At 40.6% G+C, this 20,598-nt stretch overlaps 3 protein-coding genes across 5 annotated transcripts in view; all 3 read right to left on the bottom strand.

Moving 5' to 3' along the window:
* The window catches only part of crppa (CDP-L-ribitol pyrophosphorylase A), a 61,807-nt gene extending 59,924 nt beyond the window's left edge, over positions 1 to 1,883 (bottom strand). Inside the window, exon 1 of one of the 3 annotated variants that reach the window (XM_035608210.2) lies at positions 1,462 to 1,881. In XM_035608210.2, the coding sequence (XP_035464103.2) occupies positions 1,462 to 1,697 (236 nt within the window). In that variant the 5' untranslated portion in view covers positions 1,698 to 1,881. Of the gene's footprint in view, positions 1 to 1,461 lie in introns of all 3 variants that reach the window. The other 2 variants (XM_035608212.2, XM_035608213.2) reach the window with 2 other exon arrangements.
* Positions 1,884 to 2,716: 833 nt separating this feature from the next.
* On the bottom strand, positions 2,717 to 6,678 carry sostdc1a (sclerostin domain containing 1a). Its single transcript, XM_035608214.2, has 3 exons — positions 6,619 to 6,678; positions 4,951 to 6,376; positions 2,717 to 3,750 (listed from the first exon to the last, which is right to left on the bottom strand). Exons 2-3 carry the CDS (start codon positions 5,153 to 5,155, stop codon positions 3,305 to 3,307), a joined length of 651 nt encoding a protein of 216 aa, XP_035464107.1. The 5' UTR covers positions 5,156 to 6,376; positions 6,619 to 6,678; the 3' UTR covers positions 2,717 to 3,304.
* Positions 6,679 to 8,510: 1,832 nt separating this feature from the next.
* On the bottom strand, positions 8,511 to 18,274 carry ankmy2a (ankyrin repeat and MYND domain containing 2a). Its single transcript, XM_035608740.2, has 10 exons — positions 18,077 to 18,274; positions 17,618 to 17,682; positions 14,610 to 14,748; positions 14,390 to 14,488; positions 12,883 to 13,043; positions 12,029 to 12,243; positions 11,483 to 11,618; positions 11,137 to 11,265; positions 10,719 to 10,848; positions 8,511 to 9,487 (listed from the first exon to the last, which is right to left on the bottom strand). Exons 1-10 carry the CDS (start codon positions 18,141 to 18,143, stop codon positions 9,354 to 9,356), a joined length of 1,275 nt encoding a protein of 424 aa, XP_035464633.1. The 5' UTR covers positions 18,144 to 18,274; the 3' UTR covers positions 8,511 to 9,353.
* Positions 18,275 to 20,598: the final 2,324 nt, after the last annotated feature.

Genomic DNA, 20,598 nt, shown 5'->3' on the forward strand with positions numbered 1-20,598 from the left:
TCCTCTTTAATCACAGGGGCACACAGGCTGCTGCATCACCTCTGCACTCTAGTCGCAGGATGTTGCTGCATTTCTTTCCTCGCAGCAAGTAAACACTTACAACAAGCTAAGAGGAGACAGACACATCTGAAACTCTGGTTGTTTTTGTATAGTTATAATGAAGGTAAGTCAGTGATCACAACATCCACCTTCTCGTACGGAGCCTGAAATCAGCAGTACATATGAGTGACTTTGGTAGAAGAAACTCATATCCTTTAGTAAAAGCAGCATGTGATAAATAAAAGACCTGCAGGACAAGTGAACTTCATTACAACTTAAATAAGTAAATTAGCAAGTATAAAAGGATCAGTTAACCCACATCCATTGAAAAAAAACATATCTCATTTACCTCTAATCATGAGCCCATGAAATTAATTTTGGTTTAATGTTACCCAGGCTTTAAGATATTTGCACCTGAGATTCTAAGAAATAAATTTGCCAGTCTATTTTTTTATGTCTCTGATTGATGGAAATATGTAAAGTTTTAATAATTTGTACATCTTGAAGTACTTTGATTTCTAATGAATTAGCCAAAGAGAAACATTCCAAGCTGCTTATTTTCCATTAAAAAATTTCTCTGGTGATTTTTCAGAAAATTTATGTTATCAATGGAAACTGATCTCCACATAAAACTACATATACCATGATGGAAAATGTTTGACCTCATGACATCAGGAGCAGGAAAGTGCTGGAATCGACCATAGTCTCACAGGGCTGTTTATACAGAAAGAGGAGGGTGCTGTGTGGCTTGATCCTTGAGGTGTTTTGACATGGAATGGCAAAGACATGTAGTGCACACACCTGAAAACCAATGTAACTTGTGTAAAAGGGGCCATAATATGGGCCCTTTAAGTAAAAGTACTAGACTGGGACCGTGAAGAATTCTGGGAGCTCCTCAAATTTGCTCTGCCAGAATATGGTCTGGATCTCCTCCATTGGTAAGTGATTTCCCACGGCAGAAAACTTGCTGGTCCAATCACAACCGATTATCTGATAATGGGCAGGGTTTATACCATTATGTGGAGAGTAACGAACAAGTTTACGCTCAAGTCTGTTTACATGTTGGCCTCGCTCAACAGATGTCAAATGATTCGTCTGCGTCTGTGGGTAACGCCCCTTGGAAATCGAAAATGACGAGGTGTCAAAATACAGCTAAGCAGCTAAATGTCGTGTGAGAAGTAATAGCACTGCAGCAACGGAGAGGATTCAAAATCCACAAAAGGGAAATAATCACAAGTACAAGTGCACCAAAATTATGCCTAGAAATGGATACTTTCCACCACAGGAGTACCAGTGTGTGTCTGAGCAATGAGCAGCCTGCACAGGTGGGAAGCCCGCCGTTACTCAGTCACTGCAGCGGACTTTACCTGCATTGTTTTCACAAACTAGGCATTTTAATAATCCCATTTCAATAATTCGTACCTCTCGACAGCCTGGATAGTGTAGCTAATGAGTGGCCTTCCCATGAACAAGCAGAACTGCTTTGGCGTTTGGAGTCCGGTTCTCTCCCCCGTGCCGCCGGCAGGAAGAACCACTGACACCGGGAAGTCTACGCGGCGCTCCGGGGGCTGCTGGTCAGTCCGCCCGCACTCCCCGGCTGGGAAAGTCCCAGGATGAGCGGGCCTGTCCGGATCACAGGCATCTCCCTCCATTTCCATAAGATTTCAGTCCATCAGTGTGCAGGGGAGGTGGTGGAAGTGCGGTCAAGGTAGGTCTTTCCCAAAGCTGTCCATCCCCAGGTAGTGGGCGGGGTGGAATTATCACGGCAATGTGGATGGAGATTTGGGAAACACTTCTGTCAAGATAAAAGACTTCAGCGCCGTTCCGGTGAATACTTTCAGAATAAAACCCTTCAACAACTGATAGTTGTTACACCAAGAATTTAAGTGCAGTCAGTTCCTTGTCCATGAAAATATATTCAGAGGCTTAATTTAAAAAGGCAGTAATGCCGCAGCTGACAATAATCCACACACATCCGATTGACTTCTGTAATACAATAATAGACATAACTGCAGCAATGTATACGTTTGCCTCTGATATGTAGAGGGTAATGAAATTGTCTCGAACTTGGAAATATTTATGCCTTAGATGGAAGGTGAAAATCTGTGCTGAACCGGTTAAATCACACATGGGGGCAGTGCTTTAAAGAAAAATATCGAGTTTGCTCAGTATTACTTTACACTCAAGTTATTTTCTAATGAATTTAGTTTGCTTAGGATTTTCAAATTGACTATTACATTTTTTAAATGATTTCGCTTCCGGTAATATTCAACTTGAGTCCTCAAACTTGACATTTATATTGACGTTTATATTGACTTACGGAAGGTGGGCATAAAGAGTACAAAAATTCTGCGAGTCAGCCCTCATGCACTTGGCGATTTAACAGTGGGACAGCCCTTACGTACTAAAAGGGAACGCGCCTCAAAGTCTGTGAGTGTGGACATTGATATCGGGGCCATTCTCTTAAATTCTGATTTCAGAGACGACAGAACATTTTTGTTGCATGTCTCACAACATTTCAATAGCACATACTATCACTGATTTGTCGTGATTTGTCATCAAGCATTAGATGATACCAGGAAGATAATATTGGCCTGATGCTACCCACCTGCAGATCAAGCCCTTTCATATCTCATCATATCTATCATATCTGATAAAGTCTTAACTGATAACAATACACGATGAAAAGTTATTTATTTAATATAAAGTTATTACAAGAATGAATGACGAAGAAGCTTCTGGACTTCACTCACATACTGTCGCCACTTATGCAAAACCTTTCATGTTATATGCTGCCACATGAAATATATTACATCATACATCAGAAATCTTTGTACAATTTTATTCACACTTCGAAAGGCAAGTAAGAATTTGATATATATATATATGTATATATGTATTCTTTTTTTTGGTGTTTGTTGTCGTTTACTGGTGCCTAAACAGGCAGAGCTCCATCTGTGTATGAAATTGATATAGGAACACGTGAACATGGCTACATCTGGGACAATGTGGGTTAGCTCGGGCTCAAGGAAGCTCCTCAGACTGTACACCCCAGGTCTGTTCACATTATCTTTAACCGATGACAAGAAGCAACCATTTAGAGCTCTCCATCATTGTGAGGAACCAGCTTCACATAAATCAAGTCCCAGTCAAATTGAAAGATAATCCACAATCGCAAGCTCTGGATGTCATGTCTCATTATCACTGAGACAAAACTCCTGTAGGTGTGTGTGGATTCAGAGTGAGTCTGTACATGTGCCGGCTCTCAGGGTTCAGTCTCGTGCCAGTTCTCACTCAGCCGGCTCTTCCCCAGCCTCCTCTTGCTCTTGGACTTGTGTTTGTGCAGGAGCTGTGGCGGCGATATGGCCAGCTCCTCGAACTTGTTGCCTGACTCATTCTGCTGCCTCGAGTACCTCTTGCACGTGCAGGAGGTGACCACAGTGATTTTGTACGTTCTTGTGCTGCCGTCCTGACACTGCAGCTGGATGCGCTGGGTGCGGGTCTTGTCGTTGACACACCGCCAGTCCTGGTGGCTTCTCCGGCGACCCCAGAACTTCCTGCCATAGGCACCGCCAATCCAGTTTTGAAGCATCTGAGCTGGGAGACACTCACCGGCACACACTAGCTCCTTGATGGGGTTGATGCTGGTGCAGTGGCCATCAGAAATGTACTTAGTGGATCTCAGCTCTCTGCATCCGACCTGGCTTTGATCTGTGGAAACACACAATGAATGAGAATTAAGAATTGAGGAATAAATGTGGCAGTGTAGACAGAAAAAAAATCATGTTTAACAGGTCTGCAACTAACGATAATTGTCATTATTGATTAATCATTTTGTCTGCGTCTGAAAAAAGTGTAAAAGAAACATTCATATTTCAAGGTTGGCTTCTTCAGATGTCTTGTTTTCCGTGACCAAAACACCCAAAATATTCAGTTATGTCTCACTTATAACTGAGAATAGCAGCATATGCTCACATGTGAGGAGTTGAAACAAGACCATGTTTGGTGTTTTTGCTTAAAAGATTTACAATAATAGTTATTTTTTCGGCCCTTTAAATCCACAAATCATTGCAGCTCTAATGTGAGATTCAGTTTGCTGAGAGATTATATTTCAAATTTACTCTTCAACACTAATTAAGATGACAACATTGCATGAAACAGTATCTCAGTTGCATTATTTCAAAACTATATTGAAAGGTAATACATAACATCCAGCCTAGACTAGAAGGGTTCTAGTCTCTGGCATGTCGGGAGCACATCAGCATCTTGACATTTTCACTTCAAAAAGTTTAGTTTAGAATCCTGCTGCCATGAAAAAGAAAAAAAAAAACATTTTTTCATTGTAGTGGAATTTTAAAAAGGGGATTATTTATATGCTGCAGCTACAACTGTCAGGCTACAATCACTGTCACTGATATTATACAATTCAATGACAGGACGGTTTGTGGTATTGGCTACTTTTTAAATAAAAGTGATTAGTGTAGTGTATAATGTCTTTCAATAATGTAGTAATTAAAACGATGCTGGGATTAAGTGCCTGAATAAAAGCTCCATCTCTGTCATGTAGATGTAAAAGACAAAGAGAGGAAATATGGTGCTTACACCTGAACTTTATCAAGAGCTATGCATCCTTTAAATGAATAAGGGAAGAAATCAAGTGAAGAAGAGGAGTAAATGTTTTAAATGTCACATGGAACATGTTATTTGTGTTCCTTTGGCCACATCAACTGCAGGCAGCTGGCTTTTGGACTGAACAAATCCATCACCAAATCTTAGAAAGACCACATTCAAATATCATCAAATAATAGCCCACAGAGAAATATGATCAGAGCATCTGATAATCCCTCACAGATCAATAACTGCCAGAGCAGCAGAGCATCCTCCGGTCCTCCCTCCCTCTCCCCCACTCACCGCCTCTGTCGTGCGCCGCGCCGCCCGCTCCTCTGCCGCCGGTGCGTGCGCGGTTCAGGGACACGTTGCTATGGACCTCTGGCACCGGCGCGGTCACATGCGAGGACATCAGCTCGGTGGCGTCGTTCTTGAAGGCCTGGCAACTCCTCAGCAAGATGCAAAATAAGACCAAGGAGTGGCACGACTCGTGCGCGCTCAGGTGCATGGCTGCCTCTGGGATGGGAGGGACTGTCGTCGTTGGGAATGTGGACTTGAAGAGAACTGATGTTGGACAAACTGTGAGGGAGAGTTACCGTTGTCGCTCTGGTTTTATGCAGCCGCTCCGCCTCTCGCTTTGGCAGCAGCTCAGATGCGTCTCTTTTGGTACGCTCTGATTGGTGCGCCCTCATAATATAATCCCGCCCATAAATTTGACCCAGGATGCTTAGAAGGATGCCACAATCCATGATGATGATGATAATGATAATGATTATGCGTCAAATCACGTTGACATTTTTTTTGTTTTCTTTCCTTTCCTGACAATATAAAACATCATTTTTTTTCAGGGATAAAATTATGTTCCAAAGACTTATTTTACCCATAGTCCTTCGTGTTTTCATAGTCACGCGGATGCCACCACCTAAATGTAGATGCAAATAACACAAATGTTTCTCTGCAAACTGTGATATTCCGGTGCAGTTTTGCCACATATTTCCAGAGGAAATGTTCAATTGTCTATCACTTTAACTCATAAGTGAAACTGGATCTCTAAACAGAGGAAGAAGCCCTGTGTGTGGAGAGAGACATGGACTCATCAATATTGGAAAATAAGTTGTAAAAATGGATCATACCAAATACTAGTCAATAATCTTACAACAAACATGGTTAAAATTGTGTGAGAATGTTAAAAAATATATGTATTCGTAGTTTGCTTGTTTGTTTGATCACAGAAAATATTAACTTGAATTGTTGAGTCTGGACTCTCTGATATCTGTTGTGCTGTCCAGTGAGTCAGGCCCTGATTCAGTCCCCAGCTTCTCATTTTTTAAATGCTCTACAACATTAATCATACATGCGTGTACATCTGACGTTTCGAGACACAACATAGTCATGTTCCTCCTCCTGTTGTATTATCACAATGTTACAACTTGTCTTTCTCAGGCGCATGTTTAATTCAAGAGCAAAAGCTGATATTGTTCTGTGTAATTTGCTGTCTGTCTGGTTCATCCTTCCGCTGCCGACCTCTCAGTCCCTGTCAGTCACACGTCTAATGATCTGTAGTGCTTTGACTAACTGGAGTCTTTCTGTGTCTGCCATACAAGGCGAGAGATATGATTAATTGTGCTGGGAACAGTCAATCAAGGCTTGTCTTGCCGCTGTGCGGGAACTAATAGGATGTGGAGTGGAGTAGGCCTGGGGCTATGTCTTATTAGGTTATCACTGAAATCTGCAGAGGAAAGAAGAGTACTTAAATTCAGCAACATCACAGTCAAAACAGTATTAAAGAGAGATGATGCTCTTGTTTATTCATAGAGTACTGCTCAAAGACATGGAATAAAGTGTACTTTGATGAGTTAAAGTCTGCACGAGACAAAACAAATCTTTTTAAATCTGATCTTTAAAAATAAATAAATCCTGGGCTTGTCGGGAATAGTGGAATTCAAGTTTGATGAAGTGAAGATTACTCACAAGATATTCAGGTTGTTGTTGTTGAAATACATCTTACGTAAGCCCCTTTCACACTGGCCAAAACCCCCGTTTAAACCCGCTAACACCCAGCGTTTTCTGCAGTGTGAAAACGTTTAATCGGCATTCAGCCCTGGGTCAAATGACTCTGATGATACACGGCCTCATCAGGCGGTCTCTCATTACACAGTGGCCATAAACTGTCGGTAACATGGATGATGTGCGGAGCCCATTCTCCTTGTGGCTGCAGCTACGTACACAAACACAGCGTGCAGCGCCAACGTTCTTCTTCTCTCAGACACACTTCAAACCCCATATGGCCACCTGCTTAAAGGACCAGGCTCGGCCAGTTACACTGCGCTGAGTTTGTAAACTTTGAAAGAGTGACAAGTACAAGATATAAGGTAACGTTGACCACCGGCTCACTGGCTACCATGCTTTCTGTTGTTTACTACGCTGTTCTTCTTCTTTGTTTTACGGCGCGCACCGCTCTCTACCGCCATCTATGGCCGCCGACTGTCACTACACGATCATCAGACCCTGGCCTGCGCGCAGTGTGAAAAGGGCCAATTGCCGATTAAACGCGTTGAAAAACCCCGGGTCTACACGGTAATTTTGGTGTGAAAGAGGTATTAGTAAAGAGACAGCAGTGTTGTTTTTCTCCCAGGGGCCAGGGGGCTTACGGTGTATGAGACACCTGTGGTGGTGAAGCTCATCGGCTGGGACGGAAACATCCCAATGTCTGATTTGAGTGAAGTCAGACAATTAAACCACACAGTTTCATTAGCATGCTTTTCTCTGTGCATTGACCTGAATGTCTGTCTGTCTGTCTGTCATTCTGTGGTGTCCAGTCTTTTCCTGTTCTGTTTGTCTGGTGAACTGGCGTTAGTGAATGATGTCTAACCTTGGATGGTCCCTCAGTCGTTGCAGTATGTAATAAGCCCATTATTAGTTGGACGTGCTAATAATTGCAGCTTCTGTCAAGGCAGACAAACCAATTAATTAATTACTTACACTTTTACCTGATATCCCTGCAAATGGTTTTAATTAAGTCGAATTGTGGTTTTGAAATTGAACCCGGCCTGTCATTTACCTTTACACTGTCTGTTAGCGTTTCCTCTCTCTCTTGTTTTTCCTCAAACAGCGATAATGGAGGCTCATTCACTCCATTGTCGAGAGAAAATAAGAGACGACATGGCCAACACTTCTCGGGACACTGTTTACATTCCGACACCCCTCCGAGCCTCTAATGAGACACGGCCTACAATTAATGCTGCAAAGTGAATATGATAGGCCCCCTGGCTTTTGTGCTTTCACTGTGTAAAGAAACAGAAAGGTGAGAGCTGCCATCCTCTCTGTGCCCAACGAAAATCGGCAGCAGAAATTCAGTTGCCAATAACCCTCATGGGAAATGAAAGGGGGCTGGGTTAATAGCATATTGAGCATGGTGGTGGGGAGGGGGCCAAGGCCAAGGAAGAAATTTCGGAAAAGATCCCAACAGAACACAAACAATACAAGGTTATGTTATTCCCTGAGACAGATCCTGTAGCCTACTTTCACTATTATTAAATGTGTGCATGTGTCTTCCCCCCTGACCCCCAGGACAGGAGATACTCTCCAAAGTTATATCCTCACCAAGTTTGGTCAAAATCCCCTCATGCATTGTTGAATTATTTCATATAAAAACAGAGGTGAAAACAAAACCCTGCATGCAGGTTAATACACTTGAAAACTCAACTCACTCCACCAGGTCTGCCTAGGAATTTTGGTAAAACACCCCCTCTGCTGGATACCTACCTTATCTGCAGATTATTGACCAAACATAGATGTGCATGTATCTATCAATATTTGTATATAAAATGTATCTGTAAAAAATTACAATCTACTGCAAGAAATGATGAAGATGGTCTTTAATTAATGTGACTGTTCAGGGAAAACAAAGCCTCATTAGACATATTCACCTTCAGCTTCTCTGTCCACTCAGGCTGCATATTAAATGAAAGAATATCACTGCTTTTTCAAAATAAAGGTCGGAGTTTGTCAATGTTTTTTTCTTTTTGTCTTGAACTTGTTTCCTGTGTGGTGCACAACAATTCTTAGTCAACAACAAATGATGTAACGAAACAAAACAAAAAAGCTTTGATTCAGTTACAGTTTGGAAAATCCTGAGCATTAACATCATCATAAATTCATGTTTATGTCATTCATATTTAAAAAATATAAATTTTTGGTCAATAGTGTGCAGCTATGCTATCCATCCACAATCTACCCCGAGGTTATCAGTACAAAACAGAAAGAAACATCCCAATAATAAATCAAGTAAATTGCAAATAAACAGCTCTGATTGGCTACACGGTCACTTTTTTCCCCCACAAGCTGCTACAGTTTCTTAAGGCAGATTTACAATCCGTCGTGGATGTGAACTATTACAACTCCTCCCAGTGACCTCTACCACAAACATAAGCCTACGCCAATTTTCATCATTCACATATGACAACCTCATCAGAAAACATATTTAAAAGGACAAACAGATGGCCGCTGAGGCTGGAACCTTCCTGGGATGCTTTAGTGCCCCCCTTCCTGTGTGATGGCCCCAGCGCCATAATAAATATGTGACTTCTTCCCTCCTGCCAGACCAGTCCTCATTTGGCTTTCAGTCTTGCTGCCAATTTGCTCTCTCTCGGTCTGGGGAGTAAGGATGTAGGAGGAGGCTGCCATTGTCGATGGTTCGATGTTCCTCAGTTGTCAGCAGCTGGGATAGAAGTGGGGTTTGAGGTTTCTGCAGCAGAGTCCAAAGCAGCGACCTCGCAGTTGGTCTCCACTGAGAGCTCCTGTATGGAGTCTGTGACCTCCTGCACCTCTTTACTCTCCTCTGAAACACAAACGTAGCTTTGTTACTGAAGATCTTTGCACACAACGTGGACAAGAAGAGGTTTTGATGACATAGACATCATTCAGAGAGATTTTTAAGGCTCATTTATGTTTGCATATTCTTGTCAAAAAAGACCAGGATTCTTTTTAAAAGCAGATAGGTTAAAACCAATTACATATCCCATTGAAGAATTTTCCCCTTCTAACCATTTACTGGTCTTTTTGTGATCTTAAACAGCACTATGGTAATTACTACGGATGTCCCGATCCGTTCTCAGCGATCAATATCGGGGGCGATCAAGGTGATTCATTCTAGACTCGAAGCACCTGACTATGGTGTTTGTTTAGTTTCACAACTTGCACGCGTATAATACAAGAGAGAAGATCAACACCACGACTGTAAAACATAGTTACAAGGGAGCATTTCTACTCTGCACGTGCACAGAACGGTATCAGGAAGCATTTCTGCTCCGCGCACGGGGGGCTGAACCCCCCACTTGTACTTAACACTGTCAGACACCTGTCAGACACCCTCGCTCAACAAGTTGAGTTCAGAGACTTTGGGGGCGGGAAAAATTAATTAAACAACACGGTACAGCATGGATGCAATCATTTTTTTTCTTAATGCATTGCAGAGCTTTATAATTGTCAAGCAACTCTATTATCTAGGAAAAGTATGTAAGACTCGGTATCCACAGATACTTAATATTAAATGACTCGGGAAGGGGTCGGGGGTTATCATGTTTTCATTGCAGTATGATTGTCTGTCAGCTGGATTACTTGAAAACTACTAAACCAATTTCCATGAAATTTTATGGCGGTGTGGGGCACAAGCCAAGGAATAACCCATTACATTTTGGAGTGGATAAAAAGGTGGATCTAGGATTAATGTTTTTTTTTTTATATGATTGCCATGACATTTTTTATAAATACCCTTATTTGCATTTTATCCATGGATATTGGAAATGAAATCCTGAGTCCTATATCTTCTTAATGTACAAGCTCAGGTATTCAAACCTCCAATCTACTGTTTTACTTTTACTTGAGACAACTCAAAAAGTTTGTCAAATAATTACACTTTGGCATTAGTTAGTTTGCAGACAATTTTAAGTAGAATTCAGGTAAACCTTCTTGCTTGTTAGAATGTTTCTGCTATTGATGCCACTTGTGTTTCTCTGCAAGTTCTTTTATTATTATTATTTAATATTTATGTCTTAGATGCATAAATACACCTTTTTTCTGCTGCATTCTCAGATTGGCTGATTCTGCTTCTTGCTGCTCTCTCTGCTCATGGAGCTTCTTACAAACTTTCTTGTGGGTGAACCAGTGCATCTTCTGGCAGGCTTGGTCGCAGTAGATCACCTGATGAAAAAAACAAAACAGGTTTACTTTAGTTGAACATGTAACTTCATAAAAGCCCAAAACAAAAGACAGAAGAAGTACCGACAGACAAGGCCAAACTTTGAATTCATAAAGAAGTTATACAAACAAATTCAAGATGTTTTAAAATGTCTGTACAAAGTAAATATAATCTTGTGTAGGTAAAAGATAATTCTGCTGAGGGTTAATAAACTTTTAAATGTCGTCTTATGGTTTCTGATAGATATAGATATGTATAAACTGACATCTTGCTGTAGCTTTGACTCTCACCATTTTACAGATGGAACACCTCTTCTCAGCTCCCTTCTCTCCACAGGAGGTGCAAAACTCTGCGTCCATGAAGCCGACCTGACCTGTGATGGCCTGGGTCAGCACCGACAGCGCAGTGGGGTCGTTTCCCTGGAATGAAGCGAAGACGAGCACAAGAAAAATGATCACAACATAACCTGACACACAAGTTTTACACTTAGATGGAGCTGATACACAAATCCAATTTAATTTCTTTCTTTGAGGGACAAGCTCTTAGTCTACAACAAAACTGAGAGGCTTAATAGGCCTAGATTGAAGAAAAAAAACTGGATCATCTTCATTTGATAGATTATTAATCCAGTCTCACAATCTCCACAGGAGCGATACTCCGCACCAGCTGCTGCAGCAGAGTGGCATCACAGTAAGGAAACTTGCGAATGCACTCTCTGATGAACTTCTCTTGATAAACGGGGAAACCATCGCTTTCCCGACCCTTCAGCAAACTGCAGGAAAGAGATCAAGGAGAATTTGTACATCACTTTACAAACTGCTATCACGATGAAAGACGGTTCAGGAGAGATGCATCGTTCTGTCAGTAACAAGGTCTCCTTTTCTGTCCTTCCATACTACAACTCAGCTCCAGAGTTTTCATACTGAAATGGGTTCTGTTTCCAAACTTCTCTGTTTAATGGGCTCAAAAACTCCAGACAAATCTGGACACCGGGCGTAAATGTAGCAACAGTGATGTGTTTTAAAACTAAAATGTATTAATGTGGATGAAGCCAAAGTTCAATACTCAGACATTAAGATGCTCTCTAAAATCTGTTTTAAAATCTACCTCCCATTAATTTAACACCCCAGTTTACAATAGTTAACATCTGTAATGAAAGGATTATAACACAGTTTTCTTCACCTCTTGACGAGTCCGTCCAGCTTGTCCTCGCGGTCCTTGAGGAAGGAGGCACACTTTCCCAGCACGCAGCTGATGTAGTGCATCTTCATGGCCAGCACCTCGTTCATGTCCTGCTGCTTGATGCACTTCCCACAGATGAGCTCCATCACCCGACGACATTTGTTCAGAGCTTCCACCTCTGCCAGCAGGGGGTTCTCCTTCACCAGCATCACCATCTGGGGGGGGGGGGGTTATGCAACTTATACAGCATATACAATATGTCCATGATAATGACAAGGGCCCACTAAACATTTTCAGTAGAAAAAAATTATATTTAAAAACAGAATTTAGGTACCACCACCTCCACTAGCCAGTCAAATTGCTAGACTCGTATCGTTTGTGGTGAGACTACAAATAAGGAATTTAATAAAAGTAATGTGTAGGGCTAGGGTTAGGGTTAGTTTTACCATAATTATGGTATGGATTCTTGAGTTTTTACCAAAAATGGTGTTTTGAGGGGTTACCGTGACCTTGACCTTTGACCACCAAATTCTAAATCAGTTCATCCTCGTGTCGAAATGAAAATTTGTGCCAAAATGTAATGAAATCCCCTCCTAGTGTTCTCCAATTAGTTGTGTCCTCACTCTGTGAAGGGATTTAGTGAGCGGAATTGACGAACCACTCATACAGGAGATTAAGAATTCTCTTCATAATTATTCCCCTGACGTAGGAGGTGGAAATAAGAGATTAGAGGATGGTTGAATGAGGGGGGGTTCAGGGTTGAATAATTTAACTAAGTGATCAATTTAGTCAGGATCTGAACATATATTTACAAAACCGCTCTAATCAACATTCCCTGTCTTGCCGTGTCCCACCTTGACAGGGTTCAGGTTGGTGCTCATGATGACCTTGTGGAGGGGTCCGGCCAGTTTGGGCGGCAGCTTGGGTTCCTTCTCCAAACCCTGGGGCCTTGTGTAGTAGTCAAGTCTGGCACGTGAAAAGAAGTTGTTTATCACTGTGACGCAGTCGTGTTGCCCTGAGGAGCGAAAGAAGGAGGCAGAAACATGAATCAGTCACATGTTTGTGTTTGGTCAGAATTACAAGGAATTCACACTGACACAAAATAAAAGTGTAATGATTTGTGTGAACAAAGCAAGCCTAGATTTTAGACATTTTTCAACATAGTCACATCAGTTGAAGTCTAAAAAGACTTTACTTTTCCCAGATGTGTTTGATTCGGTCAGAACTATGATTGAGATAGTGTCGCACAACACTGTGAAAGTTAGTCTTAGGAGGATCTAGTTTAGCTCAAAGAGGTCCGTGAATGGAGTCGCTGAAGAACACGGGAAATGTTCAAGTCCCAAATGGCTAACAACATCAGCAACTTATCTGGTTAACCACTTTGGTGGTCGGTGGAACTGATATTGAAAACCATTTTTAGTTATTTCACAAAAATAAATAAAACTTAACTTGAACATCTTGTTGTGGTAGTTTTAAATTTCTACCAAATAAATGCACAAGTTGAAACGCAGGCCGATGATATATCTTAGCAATGATGAATGACAATTTCTAGTCTCCTTAAAAAATATATTAATTAGCATTAGATGAAAAAAATTGTGAGACTATCTGGTAACTTCATTAGTAAACACTAGGAAAAATATGTTTTTTTTGTCCGACTTTCAAAGAAGTGGCCCTCATCTCTAAAGATCCCCTCCTGTCACGTTTTAAAGTATATAAAAATAATCTGCTATGCTTAATATTTTGTTGAACATTGTTTACCCCAAAAAAAGTTTTTAATAAAAACCTCTGAAATAGGGCTGGAAACCATCCACTCTCTGTCCCTCATTGAGGAATTCTGAGACTATCAATATTCATGATATGCCAATAAAACAGTCCGTGCTCCCTGCTCACCACAGCTGCTCACGCTAGATTGACCAGTGGAAGAATATGCGCAACAAGATGGCAAGCAGCAACATCGGCAAGATTCAGCCATAAAACTTTCACGAACTGGAAATGCTAACTCTATCTGTCTGCTGACACAACTGGCGTCATCTTATGGCCGCTGCCTCTGCGTTAACTGGAAGTTTCCAGTTTGATTGCCCACATTTGCATATTCGACAGCAATTGGTTTTCTGTATTTGTGACGTACTTAATCTAGCTTGCCCAGGATTCGTTGAATGTCAAATTGCAGAGAAGTGCACAGAAATCTCCTACTCCAGGAGATGAATGTGAAAAGTGACAAAAGTTGCTCAGATACAAGTACCTATAGTCAATGTCAGACATTTTAGAGGACAGACACTTTTTTGAGTGGAGGGGGACTTGTAGGACAAATAAACCTAAAAAAGCTTCTGGACTTCTACACAAGTCAGGACATTGACTTACCGACAAAGGCAGCCATTTGTGCGGCGGTCCTCCCGACAGAGTTGACTACATCTGTTTCCGCCCCCGCGTCCAACATCATCCACGTGATATCTGTCTTGCCTGCAGGCACAGAAAAAGAAAAGTCACAACACACAGACGGAGGGACTTTCCAAAACAACAACGATGGGATTTTTAAGAATTTTAGAGTGTTTATTAGCTCTTAACATCTTTAATAGCGTACCTGACAGGCCAGCAAACATCAGCGCTGTGTATCCATGCTCATGCTCATTGCAATTCACATCAGCTCCGTGTTGCAGAAGCAACCGGCACATGTCCGCCTTTCCTTTGTAAGCAGCGTGCATGAGAGGGGTCATCCCGTACTGTGGACGAGACATGAAGGCTGATAGATCCTGTGCACTTTACACAGACTATTTCACTTTTACAGCTGACAAACTACAAAACAAAATGCTCACTAAGAAAATATATAAATATTTTAATTTAAACCACTTTTGAAAAGCCACACATATTGGAAACTGTCGCTGCTGTGTATTTCAATTTTTTGCTTTTTAATAATTATTTAATCTCTTTCCGCATTGTCCTAATTATCTACGCAACCACATATGCTTTAAACTTGAAATATTCATTATATATATATTATACTGGCTTAATAAAAACCATTAGGCTTTAATTACACGCATCGAGGCCTCAAATACCTTTTATAATACACTTTCTTAAAGCACAAGGCAACATCGTCAAATGTCCCGTTTGTTCGAGCAGCAGTCCAAAACCCAAGCATTATCAGATTACATCATCATATGACTTAATATTAATGATATGAAATAGAGAAAAAGCAGTAAAACCTCACACTAGAGAAGCTGGAGACAGAAATTGGCATTAGAGTGGGAAAATGTATAGAATCAATTATCTAAATGGCTGCTTAAGAATTATCTGCAAAAGGACTAATTAATTTATAAAACATTAATTTCACCTTTGCATGCATTGTACCTGTGTTACTGTAGTGATTACAGGAAACAGGAAAATTTGTTCTCTTAACATGAACCTCACTTTAATTATTTAATTACTTTTTTCTTTCTGCACTTTTTGAATATGGTTCTGCACCAACCAAATATATGTTAAGTATATTTGCCAACAACCAAGGCCAATTGTAAACTCGAACTGTGCAAAATACAAATTACAAAAAGGGGCAAAATTTCCAGAAACGACTGACAAGACTCACACGGCTTCCATTGCTTAACACAGTATCTGTTTCAAACATCTGATTTTGACAGGTGGACACAGTGTCTCCTCTAGAGCCCTTCAGTGTGCTGGCTCACGAGTCTGCTTGTCCCACACATATGTCACTGAACAAAGGAAGAGCTTTGCCAGAAGATCTTCTCTTTCACAAAAGCTGCCATCCTGAAATGTGACCACCACACAGGAAAAGCCTCAGTGTGTCTCTAATGTGATCATGACACTTGATACTGACTGATAACACAAAAGAGATGCATGCTAATGTTTTTCCAAAAATATATCCAACAAAAGCCTTTTCTTTGTTTTGTTTTGTTTTTTTAAATCGCCCCTTTGTCCGAATCCACACCAAATGTAATATTGTTTCTTGGCCCATGTCCCATCCTTCCACAAAGGTTCATGGAAATATATTCAGTAGTTTTTGTGTATTCCTACTGACAACAACAACAAATGGATAGGGGGAGGCATAACTTTATTGGTGGAGCTAAAGATGGTCTCAGTTGAAAATTGTTAAGCTAAATAATACAACCAATGCAGTCTAATGCAACAGCCATGCGATCAGTCATTTATCAGTCGATATCAGCAGCGCCACTAACTGCAGCCTCCAACCAACACCTCTTTAGAGACGTTTCGACCAAATCTGAACACTTCAAACTGAGACTGACCTAAGTCCTGTCAAATGAATGTGAACTCTGAGAAACCTTGGAGTTACCTTTGACCAGGACATGTCCTTTGACTCATACATAAAACAAATCTCTAGGACAGCCTTCTTTCACCTGCGCAGTATCAAGACCATTAGAAACATCCTATCTCAAAAGGATGCTGAAAAACTAGTCCATGCATTTGTCACTTCTAGACTGGACTACTGTAATTCATTACTGCTAGGATGCCCCAATAAGTCTGTGAAAAGCCTCCAGTTAATCCAAAATGCCGCAGCACGAGTTCTGACAGGAACTAGAAAAATAGATCATATTTCTCCAGTGTTAGAATCTCTGCATTGGCTTCCTGTAAAAATTAGAATTGAATTCAAAATCCTACTCCTAACCTACAAAGCGCTTAATAATCAAGCTCCATCATATCTTACAGAGCTCATAGTTTCATATTATCCCAATAGATTCCCAGAGTCTGTAAAAGTAGAATGGGAGGCAGAGCCTTCAGCCACCAGGCTCCTCTCCTCTGGAACCAGCTCCCAGTTTGTGTCAGGGAGGCAGATACCCTTCATTTAAAGTTAAATTTAAAACCTTCCTCTTTGATAAAGCTTATAGTTAGAGCTGCTCAGGTGTTTAATAAACCATTTCTTTATTATGCTGCTATAGGCCTAGACTGCTGGGGGAACTTATATCATGAGCATCTCTCTCCCTCTCCCGCTCTCTCCTTCCCGCTCTCTCTCTATCTCTCCTTCTCCCTCTTTTTCTCTCTCTGCCCCCATGTATTTACATTACATGTCACTAACTCTGTTTTCTCTCTCTCCTGGTAGATCTCTGACCCTGAGCTGCAGGAACAAAAGCAGTCATTATTATTATTATTATTACTATTATTATAATTTATATCAGCATCTCATTTATAAGTGTCAGTTTTCCCTAATTATAAGTATCAGTCTGGTAGAGATTAAAGTGGGGGTTGTACAATTGTCTTCTCTCTCTCTCTTCTTTCCTACTGTCTCTCCTCCCACCCTCTTTCTGCCCACCTCTCCTCTCTTCCCCATTTCTCTCCTCACCCCAACCAGTCGAGATAGATGACCGCCTGCAACCGAGTCCAGTTCTGTCAGAGATTTCTTCCTGTTAAAAGGGAGTTTTTTTCCCTGTAATATTGTAATATTGACCTCACTATGTAAAGTGGCTTGAGACAATGAATGTTGTGATATGGCGCTATACAAATAAAATTGAATTGCATTGCATTGAATTGAATTGAACGTGCCAGTTCAGAATTTGAGACTTAATATTTGACCTACACAAAATCTGAATGCGTCAAATATAAAAATTGAAGAGTTCACTCAGTTACCTCATCCAAACAGTTGACTCGAACATCCTTACAGCCCAGCAGCCTTGAAGCCTCCTGAACATTTCCTAAAAGCACAAAACTCATCAGCAGTGTAAATACAACAGCAAGTTTATGTAGCTCCAAAACAGTCAACCCACCCCTAAGTTAGTTAGTTTTTAACATATTGTTATACATTTAGAGTATAAACAGTTTTAAACTTTTATCCAACAAGTTGACATGAAGACAGCATGAAATCAGAAGTTAGCTACTCCTGTACAAATCACTAGCTGTAAGATAACGTTAGCATTGTCCTCAAACTAACATTTAAATTGAGTGGTATGATTCAACAAAGTCCTCACAGTGCAGCTATAGTATTCAACTGACACTGTGTTGTATCATTTGAATCAATGATTTATCACAGAAGCTAACAGGAGCTAACTGCTGCATGGTTTCCTCAGGGGATTAGCCGTAGAGGCTTACCTGCGGTGATAACCTCAAACAACTCCTTTTCGCTCGGGGACAAGTCTCCCTTCTTAGGAGCAGACATTTTGGTGTTTATCTGTTAAAAAAATGAGCAGATACAGGCACGAATAAAACACTGGCTCTTGATTTAAACGATGCTTTCCGTAGCTCTGGCAGGCTACTGATGCTCGGATACAAAGCTAGCTCAGGTCGAGCTGTCACTTGGAGTGTACCACTGCGTGTTGTTAGCGGGGGAGTACTAGCATATTCTAAAATAATTTAATGTAAATATACTTCATAACAGGAGCTCTATTTTTTCCAAGATATGTTTAAATTTGTATCTTAAATACATATAACTGAAATGAATAACTTACAGCAAAGACTTGGACAGTTACAACAGTTGTACCCCCCCTTTTTTAAATGAAATAATCAGTTCCACCACACAACTTTATATATAAAGGTTATTCAAACGCTTCTCGGTGAAGCAGAGAGGTGAAATCTTATAAAGTTTACCAAATGTGATGCTTTGCTGCTAGTTACAGGTCTTGCTAGTCTGCTACGTTCTTTTAAGCCTTATTTCTTTTAGCTGCTCATACTTGTTTACATTTCATCAAACTGGTACCAATAAAAAATATTTCAAGTTAGCATTTCCTGTTTCCAATACACCCATGGATGTAAAGATATTTTGCAAGATGATACTTGCATGAATTGCCATGGCTTGTTCAAAACTCACTGATTATTTTTTGTTTATATTTTTTGTTGTCCTCTTGTGTTCATTATCCCTGTAAATAAATTCTTATGCATAGAAATTTGAAACAACAGGAATAACATTTTCTTTAAATGCAAGTAAGAAGCATGCACATATGTCCTTTAATCCACCAGTGTAATGTAAATAAATGTTTAATTATTTAGCAATTTTCAAAACAAACGTAACAAAGTTCTTCAAATTAAAAGCATCAAACAACCATGGTAGCAACATAATGATTATATTTACAATAACAGTAGCCTATACAAAACAAATAGAACAAATATAATCCATATAAATAAAATCTGAAACACAAATGGAAAATATAGATTTAGAAAAGTGAGGGAATGGACAGATATAATCGCTTGGGAGATGTGACCAGGGCCCTTGGTTTCAAGGATTGTTTATAAGAGGGGAGAAACAACTATGATATGACTGTTAATATGGTGTTTGTTTTGGTGCTGTTTTGCTGTGTGATTTTAGCTGTGGCTCCACACACCAGTTGATTCTCATTGACGTTTTCTTTCATACTTAGTAGAGAATGAAAGTGTATTTTTACCTACAGATTGTTCTTCATGTACAGTTTTTATTTTGACACTTAATGCATGGTGAGTCATGAACCAAATTTATCAACATTACGACAACATAATGCATGATGTGTGCAGGTTACTTGGCTCTGTTGCTATTGTGTGTCCAGGTCCTGCATGTGCACATGGAGAGGCTTTGCAGTGTGCACGTGTGTATAGGTGATGGTAGTGAGTGACCATCGGTCATGATACCCTGTCCATACTTAGATATGTTAAATTTAGAAAGACATATTGTAAAAGACCACTTTTATATCATCTGGGCTACACCAATGATAAACATTCCTTGGGATGTTTTTATTCCTGGGTAAATATTTTTGTTTGATATGTGGCTGTTGTGGATTAGAGTATATTTGCCTCTGATTCTTCTTTTTTCAGCTGCCTTGGTGAGGTTCCTTGATTGAAACACTTCCGTCAGGATGCTTTTTCAATTTCAATGGGAAAACATCAGTCACACATTTTCCTCAGCTTCTGCTTGATCTAAAGAGCAGAGGGGGAAATTGACACATTAAAAGGTAGCATTACTGGTTCTACATTTATTTCCTGAAATAAAAAACAAAAACGACTCTTGTGCTGAAGTCAGATTGTGTGTGACTTTTGACTCACTGGTTTCAAGAGGTCATCCAGGACTGCATGTTTATTTTGCTCCTGCACAGAGCCCTGTGAGCTGATCCTCATCTTAAAGAACCGCACAATGGGACCTGATAATGACACACACACACACACACACACACACACACACGCACACACATTGCAAGTATAGATCATGAGCTGATATCACAAGGCTTTATCCAAAACAAAGTAGAGAGAATGTAAATTAAGTTTTGCTTGCAGTGACAGAGGAAGGGATGCGCTTTGTTACATGGTGGCTCCCCATCAACGATATTCACTTTTCAACAAAGCAACACGCAATTCCTCACCAATACCTCTTTCACACCAAAATTACCGTGTAGACCCGGGTTTTTTAAATGCGGGTTGACCCGCGTAGAGAGCGGTGCGCGCCATAAAACAAAGAAGAAGAACAGCGTAGTAAACAACAGAAAGCATGGTAGCCAGTGAGCCGGTGGTCAACGTTACCTTATATCTTGTACTTGTCACTCTTTTCAAAGTTTACAAGCGCAGTGTTACAAGCCAAGCCTGGTCCTTTAAGCAGGTGGCCATATTTGAAGTGTGTGTGTGTGAGAGAAGAAGAAGGTTGGCGCTGCACACTG

Source organism: Scophthalmus maximus, chromosome 20 (assembly GCF_022379125.1).
Source record: "Scophthalmus maximus strain ysfricsl-2021 chromosome 20, ASM2237912v1, whole genome shotgun sequence".
NCBI lineage: Eukaryota > Metazoa > Chordata > Actinopteri > Pleuronectiformes > Scophthalmidae > Scophthalmus > Scophthalmus maximus.